General features: G+C 43.5%; 1 protein-coding gene across 1 annotated transcript in view; it reads right to left on the reverse strand.

The window, feature by feature from the left end:
• Positions 1 to 3,606: 3,606 nt before the first annotated feature.
• The window catches only part of LOC124137240 (formin-like protein 20), a 43,903-nt gene continuing 24,684 nt past the window's right edge, over positions 3,607 to 22,825 (reverse strand). Inside the window, exons 3-7 of the mRNA XM_048392397.1 lie at positions 13,108 to 13,212; positions 11,800 to 12,083; positions 8,757 to 8,787; positions 7,372 to 7,396; positions 3,607 to 7,138 (exon numbers count right to left, since the gene is read on the reverse strand). Of these exons, the coding sequence (XP_048248354.1) occupies positions 5,744 to 7,138; positions 7,372 to 7,396; positions 8,757 to 8,787; positions 11,800 to 12,083; positions 13,108 to 13,208 (1,836 nt within the window). The 5' untranslated portion in view covers positions 13,209 to 13,212 and the 3' untranslated portion in view covers positions 3,607 to 5,743. The remainder of the gene's footprint in view (positions 7,139 to 7,371; positions 7,397 to 8,756; positions 8,788 to 11,799; positions 12,084 to 13,107; positions 13,213 to 22,825) is intronic.

The following is a 22,825-nucleotide window of genomic DNA, read 5'->3' on the forward strand; positions in this document are numbered from 1 at the left end:
CTGCGATGCAATATAATAAGCATATTTCAGTGACACTATTGCTTCTAATATAGTAGATGGGCTCATGGGACATGGATCTATAAAAGTGTACAATCACTCTAGGTGTGTATCATATCCTGAAAACACAGTTTATTACCATATTACAATCAAATATGGTTCTGATCATTTAGATGATGAAGCACTGCATTACCGATTACGGAATCTAATATCTACAAGTACGCTCAGATAATTCTTATCTAAATACGACGAAACTCATATATTATTCCAGGCATAGAAAGGTTGCCAAATATCAGTTTATTGATTATATTTGGTTTTTTAAATAACGGGATAGATAAAGCGGCAATTGAGTGTTTATGTAAGGACCATATGCGTTCCGTTGTTTAAGGTATATTTTACTGGCGCTTCTTTAAGTTTCCCCCTCGACCTCACCTGCTTAATTTTGCTGAGTAACACGTTCACATAACAGGCAGTCAGTCTCGATGCTGAACGAATGCAAATAATATAGACCATATTTGTTAAGTTCCATCGGCTATAATACCAAACAATATCAATAACTCGGTAAACAGAATCTCATTCTTCAGAAAATGGCAGATAATCTGCAAAAATCTGGGCACGGTATCCATGAAGACTGTTAAGCTTACACCGGTTTCAACTACCCAGGTATTAATATAAACAATATGTTACTGCATAAAACAGACAGTTAATGACGCCATACCCGGAGCGGGAAGACAAAACAATACGATTGTGAACTACAACATGTATATGTTATGCGTAATTTAAGAAAATTACTGTTACGTGTCGATTCCTAAATCGAAACAAAATGTTAAGCCAGAAATCTGTACGTAATAGAAATTAGTTTAAAACAAACAAACAAACAAACAACAAGTGGCATACAATCAACAAGTGTATTACAAAATTAACTAAGTTTACAAATCAACACAAATTACTGCACAGCAATTACAATGGCAGTACACAATAGAGTGGTAGTACAATATTCTATGGCAATACATAATAGGTGAAATTGGGTTTAACGTCGCGTCCAAGATTATTGCACTTATATAGCGACGTGCATGCACGTGTATGTGTGTGTGTGGCTGCTTGTACTAGTCCGGACTGATGCCGATTTATAGTGCTAGCTCACTGAGATACCATGCCGCAGTTTAACATGAATACCTCACTCAGACACAGTATACTGACTCCGAGCCGACCAGTCCTTGTTTTAGCCCCTTAATGCCGAGCGCCAGACAGGGTAACAACAAGTACAATCTTTTAACGTCTTTTTGTATGACGCGGCCCGGGATCGAACCCTGGACCTTCCGCTCTCCGGGCGGACGCTCTACCACAAGACCACGGAGGCGGTCCAATACATAATTAGATGGCAGTGGTCAGTATGAAATACAAAAACACAGTGGTGAGCAAACTTCAATGATAATAATACTTATTCTCCCAGCGGCGACAGCGGTCAAGCTTCAAAGATGGGCTAGGCAGGGAATCAGGGATGATGAGTGACCCTCACGTGAAAGCTGGTCTTGACGTGATGAGATGCGTGAGAGATGCGGGAGGCATGCTCTAGTCTCCTTATGTACAGTCTACCTAGATACTGGAAATTTCTGCACAGTGGCCTCACAACAACAAAATATTTCACGTGTTTCTATAACACACTATCACCGTTCGCGGTATTACGGACCGGAAGTTTACACATAGAAGCTTATTGACGACAGTCTACATTAAATAGTGCTACATTCCTGACGACTGATCACTGTCAAAACACAATGCAGTGAGCGTCAACCGAATCTGAAAACATACAATGTAACACACTGCCATATAACACTGACCAATCAGTTTTGCGTCAATCCCGTGAATGGGCGTCTCTCATTCGTGACCAACGCGTGTTGTTCCGGGACAACCCGAATAGCGACTCGTGCCCCTCTCGTGGCCATTTTTGCAACTGGGTTCCGTCTTAGCGCAAACGGGCATAGCTAAAAGAATTATCAACTTGTTGCGTAATGATTGCGTATATTTCCCCCTTATATCACATATATTCCAGATTGAAAACACATCGGGACTTACATTTTTATATAGTATGGGTAAACACATTTAAATGTATCTTGTGTACCCTTGAGACGACTAACGGGATCGGATGGTCAGGCTCGCTGACTTGGCTGATGCATGTCATCGTATCCCGATTGCGTGGATCGATGCTCATGATGTCAATCACTGGAATGTGTGGTCCAGACTCGATTATATACAGACCGAGGCATATAGCTGGAATATTGCTGAATGCGGCGTTAAACAACAACACCAACAACAAAAAATAATATCAGACTAAGCATAAAGCGCAACAGGGATGCTTGTGTTTAAACCAAATTTAATACGTATATTTAATGGTTTTTTATATACTTTCAAGTGCATTGTTTTCATAGGCAATCAGGAGACGGCTGTGTCTCATAGACCACCAGGCCGGGTATTGTATGTTTATCAAGTGTCTGCTTGGTATGCTTGATGTATGCTTGTCATGCAATATGTGACACTAAATAAGACAGTCTTCTTCTACTTTCCCTTCCTTTAACGGGCCATACGCGCGGCGTTTGTGCGTTTTGAACACGGTGTATATATGATTGTTTATCCTGATTTCTAAAGGTGTATTCACCTGTGAATATCTTAGAATAGGTCTTCAGCAAACACATGCTTGTCGAACGAGGCGACTGACGGGACGTCCAAGAGACCGGAAACGGGGATGACAAACCGTTCACAGGGCCAATCGTGGCAACCAACGATAATAAAATGGACGACTAAGGGACATAACTCTGCGCGGCGCTTTAGGCGACTGGGCCATCCGTGTCTTGTTGAATACTCCATCGCATAACTCTCAGTCTGTGTGGTATGTCTCCCTTCTATCAGGGTAAACGCTAGAACCCATATGCTGCAACAGCTTCGGTTGGGAAGTGACGTCACCATCTCTTACCAGGAACCTAACTTCAAACAGAATTTCATATGCACATGTAATGTAATGCATGCTTGCCGGAATAGGCGACTAACGGGATCGGGTGGTCAGGCTCGCTGACTTGGTTGATGCATGTCATCGTATCCCATTTGCGTAGGTCGATGCTCATGATGTCAACCACTGCATTGTCTGGTCCAGACTCGATTATTTACAGACCGCCGTCATAAAGTTGGCTGAGTGCGGCGTTAAACAACAAAAATACAAACAAACAAAGGTGTATACTTTACAAAACCGATCTTATCTCAGTTCATACAAGTCATAGAATCTCTGAATAAAAATCAATATAGACGTAGAACAGCCCCAATCAGAAATTAGTGACTATGAATACCACGATGTGAGAAACAAATATTCCGCCGTGCTGAGCGTTTGGCTTCATTCGTCACCACTCGCCTCTTTCCGTAATCTGCACCTTGTACCGGAATAACACGAGTGTTTAAGAGATAAGAATTTACCTATCTTCCGAGGTTTGTTGTGTCAGCCGAGAACAGCAACAAAATTATAGCTGTGGCGTTAATCAGTGCTGGCTTTCTCCAATACTAACGAAATATGATGGTTGTATTTATTTAAATTATTTTCTACAAAAACACAACACAACATGGAACCTGTTTTAAACAATTTATTTTGTATAAAATTATATATCACACATAATCTGACAACAGTCATATCTCCATATATATAATCTGTTATATTACAATATGATATCAAACAATTCTATATCTTTCTATATATCATACAAATACACATAAACAACATCGCCGTTTTTAACAGCTAACATAACAAGATATTGCCACCGATGCTACATGATTGCATTCTTCGACAGTTTCTTATTGAAATGTAATAAGAAGCTATTTAGAAATTTGCTTACGGAACTATGTTCATATTAAGTAAGTTTTCGTGGTTGTTACATTGTTGGCAAAATGAAATGTTCCCCCCATTTAAACAGATGTATATTCCTGTACATTAATTTACCTAGATTAATGTAGACCTGCAAAATTTGCCATGGAACTCCCCAAACACCGAAAACATGTTGAGTAGCACTCAAGAGGAGATATTGGTTTAACGTCGCTTTGAATAATATACTACTTAAATTTGGATAGGGATAGATATTTATAATTATACACACACTTGGCATATTATGACAACCAGTTTTGTGTATCGTGGAGATATTAAAATATCCCTATGTAATGTGGAGAGGTATATTTCAGTTCTGTATGGAGTTTCAGGTTATGGGTGAAGAAAAACGTGGTACTAGTATACCTTTAGCACTTAGATGAAACATATGCTGACTTGCAAGGATCATAATCGGTGCAAATCTAGGACTCGAACCCAGGCCCAGCGGATTTTGCAGCCGGGGGACGCAAAAGCGAATATCAACAAATAACAATTTGTAATAGAAGTTGAAATCCACATTATTTAGTTTTTTCCACAGCACATAACAGAACCACGGAGAATCGTGAGTGGAATCGTCTTGTACAAGCCTTTAAATTCTTGACACAATACATAACATACACTTGCTTCCTCTTGCAACTTGTCCAGGGAATATAGTTTTCTTTGAGCAAACTACAGACTTAAGACAAACACTATAGGTAAGAAGAAACTAATTACACAAACATGAAGATATTGTTTATGGCCAGTTTAAAAGTATACATGCATCGCAAGATAAAAGGAAATGACTATTTGCAGGCGTTAATTTCGTCATATTTATAACAAATTCATATCATTTGATTAGTGACATAATGACTAAACATATTGTCAATATAGTTTCCAATGAATAATACATCTTTCCTCTGCTGACAACAGGGGCGTTCGAGGGTAACTCGAGGACTCCTATTTACAAATGGTTCTGGTACTCGACTCTGGGTGGACATGGCAGGTCAGATTAACTATGGTTATGTGAATGAATCGGGCGGCCCTTAACATTGTTTGAGCAGTATAGATGCTGCTGAGCGTAATTAAACATGGAAAACAACTAAATCTATGAAGATATATTAATACTTTTAATGGACAGTTTTCTGCACATGTTTATAACGACAGGAGCGTGACAATTAACACCGCTATGGGTAGGAAATATCTAAAGTACATGAAGCAATGATGCCTCGGATGTATACAATTCTTAGTCCCTGCGTTTCTTGAAATGGCCGATTTCAGTCGTTACGTTTAGTCATGACCACGATGATATATATAACATGGGTGTCGAATTCAATCCAGTTTTGTGAAAGTGAGTTTACAGTCCATCCCAGTAAAGACATTTGATATGTAAATATGCTTCTATATAAGTAGAACGGAGCCCTTGTGGTGTATATTGTCTATAGGTTGAGTAGAACGTTGTAGTCACGTGGTGTTGTCCTCAAACACGTCAACACAATACAGCGCTGAAGGTCACGTGACCTTGACAGGCACACATTGCACGTGGTATTGGCATAGGGTGGAAAATGTAATCAGGGTGGAGAGTGTGTCACGTGATATTCTCTCATGTCAAACATCCCTCTCATAGTTTATGACATCGACGTCTTAATTAATATTCTGTCCAACCGTCAGATGTCAGCCTATTGCCATGTCCAGACAAATAACGAAGGCATATAACAAGGCACTTTATCCATAGTACAGACACATCCATCACTTAACACTGTACACAAATACTTTTGATTGTTTTGGCTAAGACGCGTACGATGCGACGGCGACGCGTTAGGTACTGTGTTTCATCATCGGACACTGGAACAATGTAGCCCGACCGTGACATCAAAGCTTGGTCGAGGGTGGCGGAGGGGGTGGCGGAGGAGGGGGTGGGGGTGGGGCCGGCACTGAGTCAAATGGCGAATTAACGCCACTAAACTCTGGAGACTCGGGGCCCTCCTGATCCCGAGGGATAATCTCTGGTGGCGACATGGTGAACTGCACTGCACGACGCCCGGAGCTGTCAACTGAAACGTCATCCGGGAAAAAATCAGCTGGTAGTGGCGAAGCAGGGGGTGGAGGGGAGGGTTCATCCCCGCTTTGTTGTCGTCGCTTCATCAGTTCTTCTATCAGAGCATTCTTAATAGGAGAGTCACTGCTACCAATAATCTTCTGTCTCATGGATCCTCTCTGTGACGTCTCAGTCCCCTCGTCTACGACGTCTTCTTTCGCACGGCGCAGCATCCCAGGTGGGGGAGTGGGCGAGCGGAATTTTAACCGGTTGTACGTTGGGTCATCTTCCGGCGAAGAGGATCGGTTCATGTCGGGTGGGGTCGGGATTCTCCGTGTGTAGGAGTAATCAGCTTCGCCAGCTTCCGGTTCCGGTTCCGGTTCCGGATCAATGTCAGGTTCGCCGTCATAAGGCGGGGTGGGAGGGCGTCGAGGTTGTCGAGCTGGGTAGATATCCGTTGGTTCTGATCTTAAAGCATCTTTCTCGACGTTCATGAAACTGAAGGCAGAGGTGACAACCTGCTCCTCGTGCTCAAAGGGAATGTTGTAGTCCTCGCGGGGTGTCACGATGGGACGCTGAAAGTCTGATGTTGAATCAAAAAGATAATCAGCCCGTGGCGTCGCCTCCTTGAACGCCGAGGATGCATTGCTGCTCCCGAACATCGTCGGCTCCTCCCGTTCCTCTTGTTTATAAAAGGAGTAGCTCATTGGCTGGGGCGAGGGGTCACGTCGAGGTTCCGGTACAGGGTCAGGAAATGGTTCCGGGTCAGGGATGTAATGCATCGCCGATCCGTTCGACAACCGCTCGGGCTCTGGTGGTGGGTCATGGTTAAAGTGCATTGCCGATCCGTTTGACAATCGAGGGGGTTCTGGTTCAGGGTCAGGGTCCCGGATGTGAGAGATCCTTGATACGTGAAGGTCAAGGCCGGTTGTAATGGGAGCGGAAAGCGTCCTGGATACGGAGAGATTCGGATGGCTGTTCGCCGGGGCCAGAATGATATCGCCTTCCTTCGCCGTGATTGTCGCGGATTCGTGACTGCGCCGAGAGCTGCGTTTGTCATCAGATTTTGATTTTCTCAAATTTTCAATTCTGTCACGTGACTTAGACCTCGACCTTGACTTTTTATCTCGAGATTTAGCCCTATGCCTGTCACGTGTTTTAGTGCGCCCTCTGTTGGATTCATAAACTCTTCCATTTGGGCGTTCGTTATCCGAGGATCCAAAGTCCATCTGAAATGACGAAATATAGAAACATAAATTATTCGAATTCTAATAACACACATTTAAAATGATATCCACAACGGAATAACAAAATCAGTGAATCAGTCTCATTTCTCGCTGCCTAAATTTACATTGCTTTCTTCCTTGTACAAACATTTACACCATTATATCGGGTAGTATGTCGGATGAAACAGTTCAGTGTATAAATGATAGTAGCAACTTCTTAGAACACTTTAACGTACCCTTTCCTCTGCAGTTTCAACGTCCCTGAAAAGAGAAATAGAATATCATATTAATCTTTGTGCCTGACATCCACGATACTCATATAGGCTGGGGGGGGCACGGGTGGCCCAGTCGTCTAAGGCGCTGCGATTCGCTGTGCAGAGTTGCGTCCCTTGGGCAAACCTATGATTGTGGGTTCGAATCCCGGTTCGCCCCGATTATGTTTCTAGGTTTGTCAGCACCATACCCATGCTCGTGGGTTTCACCGAAGTGGTAAACGTCTGGGACCTGCATCACTTCGGGCTTTCCTCCCACATTAAGCTGACACGCCGTGATATAACTGGAATACTGTTAAAAGCGGCGTTAAACCAAACTCACTCACTCACTCACTCACTCACATATAGGCTGGGTTTTACGCAGGAATCGTAGTAGCACTGGCTATTTCCAAATTTACTTCGAACTAATATATTGCTTAAAGGGGAAGTGTACACGCAAAAATCACTTTCTCTTTTTTCTAAACAAAACGCAATTTTAGAATTAGTTAGTATCTGTGTTTGAAAATATACGCTCATTTTTTTTCACAGTGAAAGTAGGAAGCTCACAATAGTGTTAAAATGAAATGTCGTTATGAGGCCTTCGTTTTACGAGCGAAATAGGCCTGAGTTATCCCCCTTAGATTATGATGTAATTGGTGCCAATTCAAATGGGTCCCTGTCTAAAAGATATCAAGTACCAGTTTGCGGTAAAACAACATGGTCTACGACACACTCCGGCGCAGTGGTGACTCGGCATAACACAATTCTGGCTGGCATCTGAGACGCTAGAATCACAAAACTGTACCTACACCACGTGAAGCGGCTCTAACAAAGCATGATGACGTCAAAATGTTTATCAATTGGCACCAATGACGTCATATTGCAAGGGGCATAAGCCATGGTGTTTTTGTTATGGAAATAGAACACTTGGTAAATGTGAAAAATATAAATCGTTTTAATGCAAAAAATATGTTAATTAAATATGATGTTTTTATTTTTTTGTCTATGACACTTCTATGTTAACACTTTTAATGTGGAAAAAGAACAAGAAAAATTGGTTCATTTCCGTGTGAACTTGCCCTTTAAAACATCAGACGGATGATGGTCACCTTTGAGTTTAACAGGCTTAAGTGTGAAAATAACCACATATACTTATTAATACATATTTGTTACAATAGTATTAAAAAATGTGTTGATAAAAAAATTCAACAGTCTAATGTTTAGATCTGTCCTGTTTTATCGATGTAAGTTATTGTTTGTCACAAGTGTATTTTTGCAGAGAAAACGTGTAAAGCTTTCAAACTTAGCATTTCAAACTAGCATCACAGGCGGATTTACAGGGGCGGTAACTCTGTAATGTCTGTCCTCACCTGACGAGATGGCCGCTCGGCGCTCCATTCGCTGCAATATATAATGTTGATGAAATTAGTCTCAGGAATAATGTTAAAGGAATGTGAAAAAAGACAAAGTTGTAAAAATATATGTATATGAGAATGGCAATAATACACACAATCCTTCAATTTGGTGAAGGTATTTGCCGAAGGCAATAAACCTACTGGTGACAATACAGCTGCGCTTGGCATGACACGATCACAATGGGGTATTTTATTGCTCCGAGTTAATGGTTATATATATGTTTCGACAATAAACGCTTCGTTATGGACCTCTTCCCACCGATTGATCTTCCCTTTTTTCACGAATGTGGACTTAGAAAAAGCTACGGTAGACTTCTGGATTTCAACTTCTTTCAATGCGACGTTTCGTTACAGTTGCTTCTTCTTTTATTAATCAAATACTAGCATCTGCATCGGCACGTCAAATTGAAGGAATAACGAAATACATACATACGTCCACCCTGCCTTCACTACACCTTCTAAACACCACACATCACGTCCACCCTGTCTTCACTACACCTTCTAAACACCACACATCACGTCCACCCTGCCTTCACTACACCTTCTGAACACCACACATCACGTCCACCCTGCCTTCACTACACCTTCTAAACACCACACATCACGTCCACCCTGCCTTCACTACACCTTCTAAACACCACACATCACGTCCACCCTGCCTTCACTACACCTTCTCAACACCACACATCACGTCCACCCTGCCTTCACTACACCTTCTAAACACCACACATCACATCCACCCTGCCTTCACTACACCTACTAAACACCACACACCACGTCCACCCTGCCTTCACTACACCTTCTAAACACCACACATCACATCCACCCTGCCTTCACTACACCTTCTAAACACCACACATCACGTCCACCCTGCCTTCACTACACCTTCTAAACACCACACATCACATCGACCCTGCCTTCACTACACCTTCTAAACACCACACATCACGTCCACCCTGTCTTCACTACACTTTCTTAACACCACACATCACGTCCACCCTGTCTTCACTACACCTTCTAAACACCACACATCACGTCCACCCTGCCTTCACTACACCTTCTAAACACCACACATCACGTCCACCCTGCCTTCACTACACCTTCTAAACACCACACATCACGTCCACCCTGCCTACACTACACCTTCTAAACACCACACATCACATCCACCCTGCCTTCACTACACTTTCTAAACCTCACACATGACGGACTGAGTCGTCAGCTTCCGTGGGAGACGAAATAATGTATTTTCACAAAATAAGTTTTCGAAGCACCCAAATTCTAATTTGAGCACACTCAATTCTAACTGTTCTTGTGTAGGCTGGCTATGACTTGACACGTCACTGAAAAAGTGAATCTCTAGTCCTAATACTGTCACTGTCACTGACACTTTTCATTACCGTATTAAATATACCAATATGTTCACAGTATGGGATATACACCAACGGTTCAGTATAAGCAGATGTCGAATGAAATATTGAAAATAAAACAAGTTAAAACTTCAAATAACTGACCAACATATATCCAGAGCCCGTGCGAGTTAATACGAAAACGTGTGGGTGAGTATGTGTATGTTGTTTTACGGCGCAGTCGAAATAGTCCATCTAGAACACCACGGTGTGTAAATACTCTGAACTGGGGCCATCAATGGTTGGTTTGTTTGTTTGTTGTTTAACGCCGCACTCAGCAATATTCCAGCTACATGACGGCGGTCTGTAAATAATCGAGTCTGGACCAGACAATCCAGTGATTAATATCATGAGCATCGATCCACGCAATTGTATAAACCAAGTCAGCGAGCCTGACCACCCGATCCCGTTAGTCGCCTTTTACGACAAGCATAGTCACCTTTTACGGCAAGCATGGATTGCTGAAGACCTATTCTACCCCGGAATCTTCACGGGTCGGTCTCCAATGGTCCATAGCACGAGCATAATACACTACGTCATATAACCACCCAATGCTTATTCTGACCAGTTCCTACGACTAGTATAGGCTGCTGCGGACATTATCTACCCAGGAATACCATTGGGGTACATGATGATAAACGAACTATAGGGCAAAAGAAAACTGGATTGGGCCAAAGGTTACAAACTTCATCAAATCGTTAAGACTGAACCGAAACAGTGCAAACTTAAGGCCCACAACACAAGTATCAAATAGATCACCATCGAATAACCTTTTCTTGTTTCAAGTCTTTGAATGGAATTTAGAAGTGATACACATAAGGAAGTGAAGTTATGGATGAATACTTCTTTATTATGAGTGAGTGAGTGAGTGAGTGAGTATGGTTTTACGCCGCTTTTAGCAATATTCCAGCAATATCACGGCGGGGGACACCAGAAATGGGCTTCACACATTGTACCCATGTCGGGAATCGAACCCGGGTCTTCGGCGTGACGAGCAACGCTTTAACCACTAGGCTACCCGACCGCCCCTCTTTATTATGAGGAACACAATGCTTCGGAGTATATTCTTATTCCTGATGAATGATGAAGGAGTAAGTTCATGTATATGTTCAGAAACTGTTGTGTTCCTCATAATAAAGAAGTTGACATCCATATATTCTCTTACTTATTTCTTGTTTGTTTCGTTTTTAGCCACCATCAAACTTGGGAGTATACTTCTTTTGTCCGGCAGTATACATGTAGTTAGTTATGCTAAATCTGACGTGAACACATATATTACAAGGCTTATTCCCTTGAAGATCCGGAGTAGAATAGGTCATTCAGCAACCCATGCTTGCCGTAAAAGGCGTCTATGCTTGTCGTAATAGGCGACTAACGGGATCGGGTGGTCAGGTTCGCTGACTTGGTTGATGCATGTATCCCAATTACGTGGATTGATGCTCATGATGTCATTCACTGGATTGTGTGGTCCAGATTTAATTATTTACAGACCGCCGTCATATATCTGTAATATTGCGGCGTTAAACAACAAACAAACAAACAAAACAAGGCGTACGTGTAAGTTGGACACACTGAAACATATATCTCACCGACTCGTTCACGATCGCGAATTGTAGATTGGGACGACCCATGAACTTTTCTTCTGGCCTGTTCATCATCTAGGTAGACGACCGCCCCACTGTAGCCTATCGTCGGCCGGAAGCTGGGATAGCGCACCCCATGCTGGCCACCTCTCACGGTGAAGAAGTTAAGTGGCGGTCTCGCCCGTGGGTGTACAGCATGTGTGGTGTAGGAGGGGCGGGGGTGATATCTCTGGGTGGTCAGCGGGATCTCCGGCTGAATGGGCTCCTTTACATAATCCGAAGATGTACTCCTGTAAAACCGTAATGTCATGACGTCACAGACTTGTACAATGAAAACTAGAGAGTTAACATGTATTCTTTATATACATCCCGTTATGGAGGTCATGAGAGATCTCAGAACAAATTCTGTCACTGAGTACAAGCTCTTCTATGTTCCTAATCTGTGTATCATCGATATGGTCTTGTCTTTCAAATATACCCCTAATGTGCGAGTACATTCCTTTGTGACCCGTGAAGATCCGGGGTAGAATAGGTCGTAAGAGGCGACTCACGGGATCGGGTGGTCAGGCTCACTGACTTGGTTGATGCATGTCATCGTATCCCAATTGCGTGGATTGATGCTCATGATGTCAATCACTGGAATGTGTGGTCCAGACTCGATTATTTACAGACCGCCGTCATATAGCTGGAATATTGCTAAGTGCGGCGTTAAACAACAAAAAACAAACCAACAAAACATTGCTTATAGAACCTGGAAAACCCCACCCCGGATCAGCCCATCTCCAGGAACAATCCATCATAGACCACCTCAAACAACCATCCCAATAAATACCCCATCCCCCATTCCTAGGAACTATCAAACCACAGGAACATGCACCATTAGGGACAGCCACCCCATCGAAACACACTATTTCCCAGGAAAAATACCATCCCCCCCATCCCAAGAAACTTTTCAGCCAAAGGAATAGCCACTATTAGGAACACCCACCCTCAGAAATACCCCATCCCCGCAAAACATCCAATTTCCAAGAAACGCCCAATCCCACATAAACACCCAATCCCCCATAAACACCCCATCTCCCAGAAACACCCAATCCCAGCGAAACACCCAATTTCCAAAAAACACCCAATCCCTCAGAAACAACATCCCATGCCCAATAAACAGTTCGGCCCCAGCAACTCCAACCCTTAGGAATATCCCTCCACCAGAAATACCCCCCCCCCCCCCCCCCCCGAACACCCCATCCATCCCCAGAAACACCCCTTCCACCCCCAGGAACACCCGATCTTCAGCATCCCCCTTCAGACACCCACCTGTTGTAGAACCAGTAGATTAAGAGTGCCACGAGACAGATAGCCAGTACTCCTGCTATACATGATGCAGCAATGAGCCCTCCTAGTGTGTCGTTCGCCATTGTGCTGAAACAAGAAGATTCTATTAGAGGAATTGTCAAAACGTAATCACCAATTAAACTAAAACAACACGTGTGTGTCACTGGGTATTTATGATCGTAAACTAGTCACGTTACTAAGTTTCAATTTTTACGATAATTAATATATCGAAAATACATGGTACATCGCCTCCGTGGTCTAGTGGATAGTGCGTTTGCCAAGAGAGAGGAAGCTCGTTGGTTCGATCCCCGGCCGCGTCATATCACAAGACGCTAAAAGATAATTTGTGTTACCCTGGCAGACGCCAGGCATTACCGGAATAAAACAAGGACTGGTCGCCTCGGAGTCAATACACTGTGTCTGAGTGGGGTATTCATGTTAACCTGCGACATGGTATCTCAGTGGGCTAATGCTATAAAATCGGCATTAGTCCGGACTAGTACAAGATATCACACACACACACACACACACACACACACACACACACACACACACACACACACACACACACACACACACACACACACACACACACACACACGCAGTGTCACATCAATATTCGCAATGACTTATTCTATACAACACATGTCTAAGAAGATAAAACCAAATGTAGCTCTTAAAATATTACGCTTTAGGAGCGGAATTGTCACGGCTGTGGTACATATCTCTTTCTGGCTCGTCCTCTTAGCACCTCCAGACACATGCTCCCAATACCACGCAATCCGAGGGGGTCACGTGACATAGACAGGAAGTTAGACTACATATGAATTTTTAATGGCTGTGTGTTTAAATATAGACTAATAAATCAATAGAAACCACAGACAGCTGACAGAGAGTACATGCTGGACACCTGCTCTTGGCGTCATTTATCAACAATGTGTAGAAAAATTCAAAATTTATTCTCTAAAACGAATATACCCAAACCTTTTGAACGTAGCTGCAACATTATTTAATGAGATTGAGCTTTATCCGCTTTTTACGGTGGCCCATAAGGGACATGGAGTCTGTTTTTCAATATTTTGATGTTTCACTTACTTTTATCGTAACCTTTTGCAAATTGACACAATTTGTCATACAAAAGCTGTAGCTTTTAGTGGTTTGCTATCCGTTCATGACAGGTGGCGCCAAGAATTAGCGTTACACAGGGTATAATCGGAAACGAACTCATGACTTCGACGTGACGGGCAAACGCACCACCTACTAGGCTACCCCGGTCCAATGTTTCATTGATGGAAACACATTTATAACAAACGCAGATATTTCCGTATTTTCAAAACAGATGTTTCTGTCCAAACAATGTTGCAGTTAGGACTGATGCTGGCGTACAGGGAGTACCACGACGGCAATACCGCTGACGACGTTGTCACTAGAATCATTGACAGGATCATTGGATCTTGTTAGGAACATTAGTTTGGTGTAACCTTTCTACCCTTGAAATTGTCATGGTAATGAATATATGGAACACACGTGGTCTGTTGCCGAGGTCGTGACTTGAGAAATGAGAAATACCAATCGTGGCCTGGCGAATTTGTAAAGCTTGTATTCATGGCTGAAATCCGCTAGAGGGCGTTCGTGCAAACCCTATTACTGACACTTTTATTGGTAAACAAAGGGCACTTTGTTGGAATATTGGATTGATCTGCTATTGCAATTTGTGATGTTGGCAGGCTACCGGCTTTAGTTATTATGTCGTACAAGACATCTACAGAACAGTGTAAGCTTTACGGAAGTCGTAACTCACATACGTGGCCCTTTTCCCAAAGTGATAGTAGCTCTACGACAGTCGTATCTCACATACGTGGCCTATTCCATAAAGTGATCGCAGCTCTACGACAGTCGTATCTCACATACGTGGCCTATTCCATAAAGTGATCGCAGCTCTACGACAGTCGTATCTCACATACGTGGCCTATTCCATAAAGTGATCGTAGCTCTACGATAGTCTTAATAGGCGACTAACGGGATCGGGAGGTCAGGCTCGCTGACTTGGTTGATGCATGTCATCGTATCCAAAATACGTGGATCGATGCTCATTATGTCAATCACTGGATCGTCTGAGAGCAGCGTTAAACAACAAACAAACATAAACCTGTCACCACCAGGTGATAATGTCTGCCACTGGCTACAGACATTGTATGACGCACCACCTGTTTTTTAAACATACATTTGTATTTTGAAGTGGTACGTTTCGTGCTTTGAATGTCCTTTGCACAGATGCGATTTCAACTCATCTTAATCAGGATATTTGCTTCACAGACAAGCCAGAGAGTGAATAGGTAGATATACATATAATGATGAAAAATTAAAATGATAATAATAAAATCATTTAATGTATTAGTTAACAAAAGGAAAGTTTAGTTCCTCCATCTCTGCACAGCAGGCGTAGGAGGTAATTTACGTCGCTCTAGAGCTTCCATGGTTATATAGCATGTCAAATTCCCATTTGAGTTTAAGAAAGCCTGATTTAAGACTCTCAGTGCACATGAATCACATTTTATTAAAAATTCCCGACCTGAGTGCATTCGAAGCATAAAGTCCTTATGTTTTGAATGTAAATAAGGAAAGGTTGACCTTGCAGTGCAGACATGTGTCAGAAACATTCTGTGTGACCAGTGTATTTGAGGACATAATGCGTGTCACTTGGCAGCCTGCCATTCCATGCTCCCCCCCCCCCCTACACTACACACAGATGCCTATCATGACATGGTGTTGGTGGGCCTCCGTGGGAATTCATGAACACGTTATAAGGGTTAACAGGTGCACAGTGGGTGGCAGAATTATTACAATTGAGTAAGACTGTTTGTTTCCCTTTCATTTGTCAAAAAAAAAAGGTTTGAATATGATACCATGAAACACCCATAAAACAGATGGTTTTAGAAAGGAAGGACCAAGACATTAATTTCCACTCTCGGCCATAGCAAAGATTGACATGGTGATTATATTGTCTAACATTACATGTTTATGACAAGTATTCAGTGTAGTTCATGATCATATGATATGTTCAATGTTCTAACCATACACATCCTGAGAAATGCGATCTCACTGTAATTTATTTATTTATTTATTTATTTATTCTTTATTTATTTATTTATTTATTTATTTATTTATTCAGTGCAGGGTGTACATAGCATTGTGTTCATAGTCATCGTATCATAAGAGGCATGTGTGATTTATTTCCTGTGGGTATCTGCAATATTACCCTACGCAGTATTTACTCAATCACTAACCCTTTGAACAGTCGGTTTAGTAGCTCAGTGGTGGAAGCCTTCAGTCGTGACGCGGAAGATCGGGGTTCGGTTCCTCACACGTGTACAAGCTTTGGGGCTTGGTATCAGCGGCGTAAAACTATGCTCACTCACTTACTTACATGCACGTCTTCGAAAAATGTTGAGACTTGACATGTGATTAGATTGCCAGATAACAGAAGCAATTTGCCTGCAAGGTCGCCATCCTGCTGTGACATCAACACAGGTATACAATCATCCTCTCCGCTGGTCCTGACAACCGCATTGTTATGATGATTGAGGGTAGGTTTTCTGTCTCTCTTAAGGCTACCCTAAGGCTATGGATATAACGGATCTGCGTGCCTTACCTATCTACCTGTGTAACTTACCTGTCTATCTGGGTAAGTTACTTATCTACCTGTGTAACTTACTTATCCACCTGTGTAACTTACCTATCTACCTGTGTAACTGCATATCTACCTGTGTGACTTATCAATCTACCTGTGTAACTTACTTATCCACCTGTGTAACTTACCTATCTACCTGTGTAACTGCATATCTACCTGTGTGACTTATCAATCTACCTGTGTAACTTACTTATCTACCTGTGTAACTTACCTATCTATCTGTGAAACTTCCCTGTCTACCTGTGTAACTTACTTGTCTACCTGTGTAACTTACTTATTTAACTGTGTAACATACCTATCTACCTGTGTAACTGTATATCTACCTTTGTGACTTATCTATCTAGATGTGTAACTTACCTATCTACCTGTGTGAATTACTTGTCTATACCTGTGTGTCTTACATTATCTACCTGTGTGACTTACCTATCTACATGTGTGACTTACTTGTCTGCCTGTGTGACGTACCGATCTGGATGTGTGTCTTAATTATCTACCTGTGGGACTTATTTATATACCACTGTGACTTATTTATCTACCTGTGTGACATATGTATCTACCTGTGTGACATATTTATCTACCTGTGTGAGTGGTTGCTAAGGCATAAACATACAATCTGTGGCGACTTCAGCGTTCCGAGTGCAGACTATGCCTGTCCAAATATGTCACAGACATGCCGTAGTCATCAGCATCAATAAAAACAGCCCGAACAAGATGTAGCCAAGTTTGGAATAGAAACAGTCCAGCAGCCCGACCCCACCCTCCATCCCCACATACACCCACCACACATTTAACTACACCCCCACAGAGTCAGTGAGGCGGTTCTGGGATGTCGCTTCAATATCCACGACACGCCCCAGTTTTGTCCCGTAGAAACATCCACCACCCGCCACTAGAAGTTTGAAATGGGCTATAGGTGAGGTCCACGTTGATAAGACCGTGTTGCCCTGAAGGCGTGACGCTGCCCAACACAAGACACAAGGGTCGCGTGGACAGTACACACTCACCCAACCAATATACACCTTATCATGTCAATGTCAATACACCCAGTCCCAGTACCCCGGGTGGGTGGACGTGGGAACTACAAGTACCCGAGCAGGTCAACAGTCTACAATCAGCCCAAGTCACGCTTCAGACGTAAATAGACATGTCTACCTGCCACGCCCCTCATCTCCCACCCGTATCCTGTAATAAAATAATCCAGGTTCAATTCAAATGACATCTACAATAATACACCTGTGTTTATCTTCTCGTCATGGCCAATTTCAAAATCCTAATTGCATGACATCAGCCAATATTACCACATGTGACCCATTATGCACACCCGACACTACTCAGCACACCCGTAACCAGGGGTACGGGCGTGTCTTATCAGTGACAAGCTTTCAAAGAGCTGTACCCACGAGAAAGGGGATTCATTTCGACTAGAAGCTTCAGTTTAACAATCTTATACGTGTGTTCTTCTGTGGTGTATATAGTAGAGGTTGTTCGCCGTGTTAAACATCATTATATCGCCATTATACTGAATAGCCGGCACGGGCTGCATATTTCGCCTTCAGTCGGTCACTGGCACATCGGGAGCTAACGCCAAGAAAACCATTGAGTGTTTGCATATATTGTGATTATCCTGAACTGTTCAGACTGTAACCCCTGCATTGTATTCCCTTTCATTGCGCCGGAGTAGTTCAAACAACATTCAGAACTAAATACAGCAGATCATGACGATGACAATATTTGGTCCGTCTGGCCACTCTATATAATGCCAAACATTTACCAGGAAACCTTCTTATCTGAACTGTGGAAACCCGTACATTTGGCTGATACAGTTGGATACATGTTGATTACAACGTTATGGCCTGAACCGCTAAATCCAGACTATTTAGATAAAACTATTTAACTCTTCAATCCAGATTCTGTAAATCTACTAACTTTAAAGCCGGACACCTAGCAATTTAATACTATTTTACTGTAAACTCTTTAATCCCGCCTATTTGAAAAGACTATCTTTTGTCCAGTGAATTGTAAAATGGGACGCCTTAATATGGATTAGTTAGTCCCATTTTAGCTGACGACTCTTTAATCCGGACATTTTAGCTGGAAACTCTTTAATCCGGACATTTTAGCAGGAAACTCTTTAATCCGGACATTTTAGCTGGAAACTCTTTAATCCGGACATTTTAGAAGGAAACTCTTTAATCCGGACATTTTAGCTGTAAACTCTTTCATCCGGACATTTCAGATGGAAACTCTTTCATCCGGACATTTAAGCTGGAAACTCTTTAATCCAGACTTTTTAGTACCAGACACTGGGGCTCCCCTAGGGTCTTGACTATGGGGCAAGGGCATGGGCAGGGGGCACTTGGTTATTATGTCAGCCACGGAATATTATTTCGGTCATGGTTTCAAGACACACAATACGTTCCCTGAACGGAGGAGCCGGACAATATCTGTTTTCATCACAACACATAGAATCGGTGCCTAAGTAGTGCTTTAGTTGTTTATACTATAACTGGATTGCAGCGTTTGTAAAGAGAGACACAAACAGTTCCAATCAATATAGTGTGTATTGATGAGGAAAAGCAGACATATGTCAGCCTTTGTTGATACAAGTTGACACGATCAAGACGGTAACGAGGAGGTTATTGATTTCATTTGATCAGTGATTGATGATGAAATCCAACTTTGATTCAATCGATAACCTTCTACTGCATGTGTACCTGTTCTCGGTGACCGCATACACAGCCTCGTGCTCAGATGGTCAGTGTGACCTCACACTGCAGCTCAGCGTTATGTTTAGATCTTTTAGTACCACCAGACTGTGTCATCACCAGAACGCAGACATCACCAGAACACTGTCACCACAACAACCCAGTTATCACCACCACCACCACCACATCACAGCCACCGCGACAACGTAGTCATCACCAGAACGCAGACATCACCATAACACTGTCACCACAACAACCCAGTTATCACCACCACCACCACCACAACACAGCAACCGCGACAACGTAGTCACCACCACCACAACACAGTCATCGCCATAACACAGTCACCACAACAACCCAGTTATCACCACCACCACCACCACAACACAGCCACCGCGACAACGTAGTCACCATCACCAGAACGCAGACATCACCATAACACTGTCACCACAACAACCCAGTTATCACCACCACCACCACCACAACACAGCCACCGCGACAAAGTAGTCACCATCACCACAACGCAGTCATCACCATAACACTGTCACCACAACAACCCAGTTATCACCACCACCACCACAACACAGCCACCGCGACAACGTAGTCACCACCACCAGAACGCAGACATCACCATAACACTGTCACCACAACAACCCAGTTATCACCACCACCACCACCACAACACAGCCACCGCGACAAAGTAGTCACCACCACCACCACAACACAGTCATCACCATAACACTGTCACGACAACAACCCAGTTATCACCACCACCACCACCACAACACAGCCACCGCGACAACGTAGTCACCACCACCACAACGCAGTCATCGCCATAACACTGTCACGACAACAACCCAGTTATCACCACCACCACCACCACAACACAGCCACCGCGACAACGTAGTCACCACCACCACAACGCAGTCATCGCCATAACACTGTCACCACAACAACCCAGTTATCACCACCACCACAACACAGCCACCGCGACAACGTAGTCACCATCACCACAACGCAGTCATCACCATAACACAGTCACCACAACGTAATCACCACCGCAACACAGTCACCACAACAACCCAGTTATCACCACCACCACCACAACACAGTCACCGCGACAACCCAGTTATCACCACCACAACACAGTCACCACAACAACCCAGTTATCACCACCACCACCACCACAACACAGCCACCACAACAACGCAGTCACCACCACCACAACGCAGTCACCACCACCACAACGCAGTCACCACCACCACAACGCAGTCACTACCACCACAACGCAGTCACCACCACCACAACGCAGTCACCACCACCACAACGCAGTCACTACCACCACAACGCAGTCACCACCACCACAACGCAGTCACTACCACCACAACGCAGTCACCACCACCACAACGCAGTCACCACCACCACAACGCAGTCACCACCACCACAACGCAGTCACCACCACCACAACGCAGTCACCACCACCACAACGCAGTCACCACCACCACAACGCAGTCACCACCACCACAACGCAGTCACCACCACCACAACGCAGTCACCACCACCACAACGCAGTCATCACCACCACCACAACAACGCAGTCACTACCACCACTGCAACACAGTCACCACAACAACGCAGTCACTACCACCACCACCACCACCACAACGCAGATGCCACCACAAATTAGTCATCATCACCACCACCACAACGCAGTCATCACCACAACACAGTCACCACAACAACCCAGGTATTACCACGACCACCACAACGCAGTCACCAAAACAACACAGTCACCACCACAACATAGTCACCATCACAACACAGTCACCACCACAACACAGTCACCATCACAACACAGTCACCACCACAACGCAGTCACTATCACAACGACTACACCCCAACTGATTGGACACGGAGACCCTTACCCAGTGAAGACGTCTGGACGTTGTGACAGACGCGTATAATCGACCCGTCCCTCAAGATGCCATTTCTTCAAAACAAGGGGAATATGATAGCGACATGAGAGCGTCATTGCGATAACGTACCCGAATATCGTCATTCAAAGGGAGATAATAACAGTCAGTGGTAATCTAACATCGCGCTTGCAGAACGAGTTGGCTAAACGTAGTCGTTGATCAGAGTAAATACGTTCACAGTGTGATTTACGGGTGGAAATATCAAACATTTGCTTCCATTGTCTGAGAGGAAGTTGGAAAACACGATCACACGCAATATACTGGCTGGTATTTGCCAGATACACAGCACTAATTGTAGCAGTACATTGTGTGTCGCTACACGGTTATGACTGTGTGTTGGGAGGAGGGTTAGGGGGGGGGCAGGGATGACAGAACGCCACGATCAGACGAGGACAGAGGCTGTGTTTCGCGGGGAAAGCCTACTAGGATGCTGTTGTTAAACCCTGGTATCGGGTAACACTCTCAAACAATGAAGTTAATACCCCCACAGGTAGTGAGCTATCGTTATTATCTTTTCCATGATAGATACGGTTATACTCTATTCTAATTTCAATAACAGTTTCTTTATATAGTGATTTCAAATGGAGTCTGTTTTATTCCCCAAGTCTTACCGAGGGTTAACAACTCTCACTATGTAACTCCGCATACTACTTAAAGTGTGTAAACCAGATTTTAGGTTTACATCTCCACAGTGATATTCCTAGGTCAATTCTAATAAATACGTAAATCAACAATAGTAATTTCACAGACTGCCTATATTGTTCATTATCACAAAACAATGAAGAAAACAATACGGAACTCGTGACATCGTTCAGCGCAATAATACAACGCAAGCCCCACCCATCCTGTTATCAGCCAGTCAGGAAACATCTAGTCAGTGGACTATTACTAAAACTTGACATCCATTACCCTGATGTATCGCTTAAAACCAAGTAACGTACTGTCCCGACAGAACCAATTCTTTGATTTAATACCGGCACTCCGTTTGTCTCGAACTATGGATAACCCGATATATATCAATGGTCCACATACCTTAGGCCTGTTTATGCATGGTCGACAGTTAAGTCAATAAATCAAAGACCGTTGGTATTCTTTAATAATACGCTTAACTATGATGTGTGTATCGCTTTGCGCTAAAGCCAGATTCTTCACAGATTCAGCCAACCCAAACACAATGCGCCCTTTCAGCCAGCTAATGGTTTATATTGGCGAAGAACCCATGAATAACGTGTGACGTCAAATTACGGAGCTCGGTCAATAAATGAACTTCCGTTTCTACCGGTAGTTGCCACGACGGAATGGCCATCTACAAGAGTGCTGGATGAAGA

This window comes from Haliotis rufescens, unplaced genomic scaffold (assembly GCF_023055435.1).
Source record: "Haliotis rufescens isolate VD_foot unplaced genomic scaffold, xgHalRufe1.0.p SCAF_11, whole genome shotgun sequence".
NCBI classification, from domain to species: domain Eukaryota; kingdom Metazoa; phylum Mollusca; class Gastropoda; order Lepetellida; family Haliotidae; genus Haliotis; species Haliotis rufescens.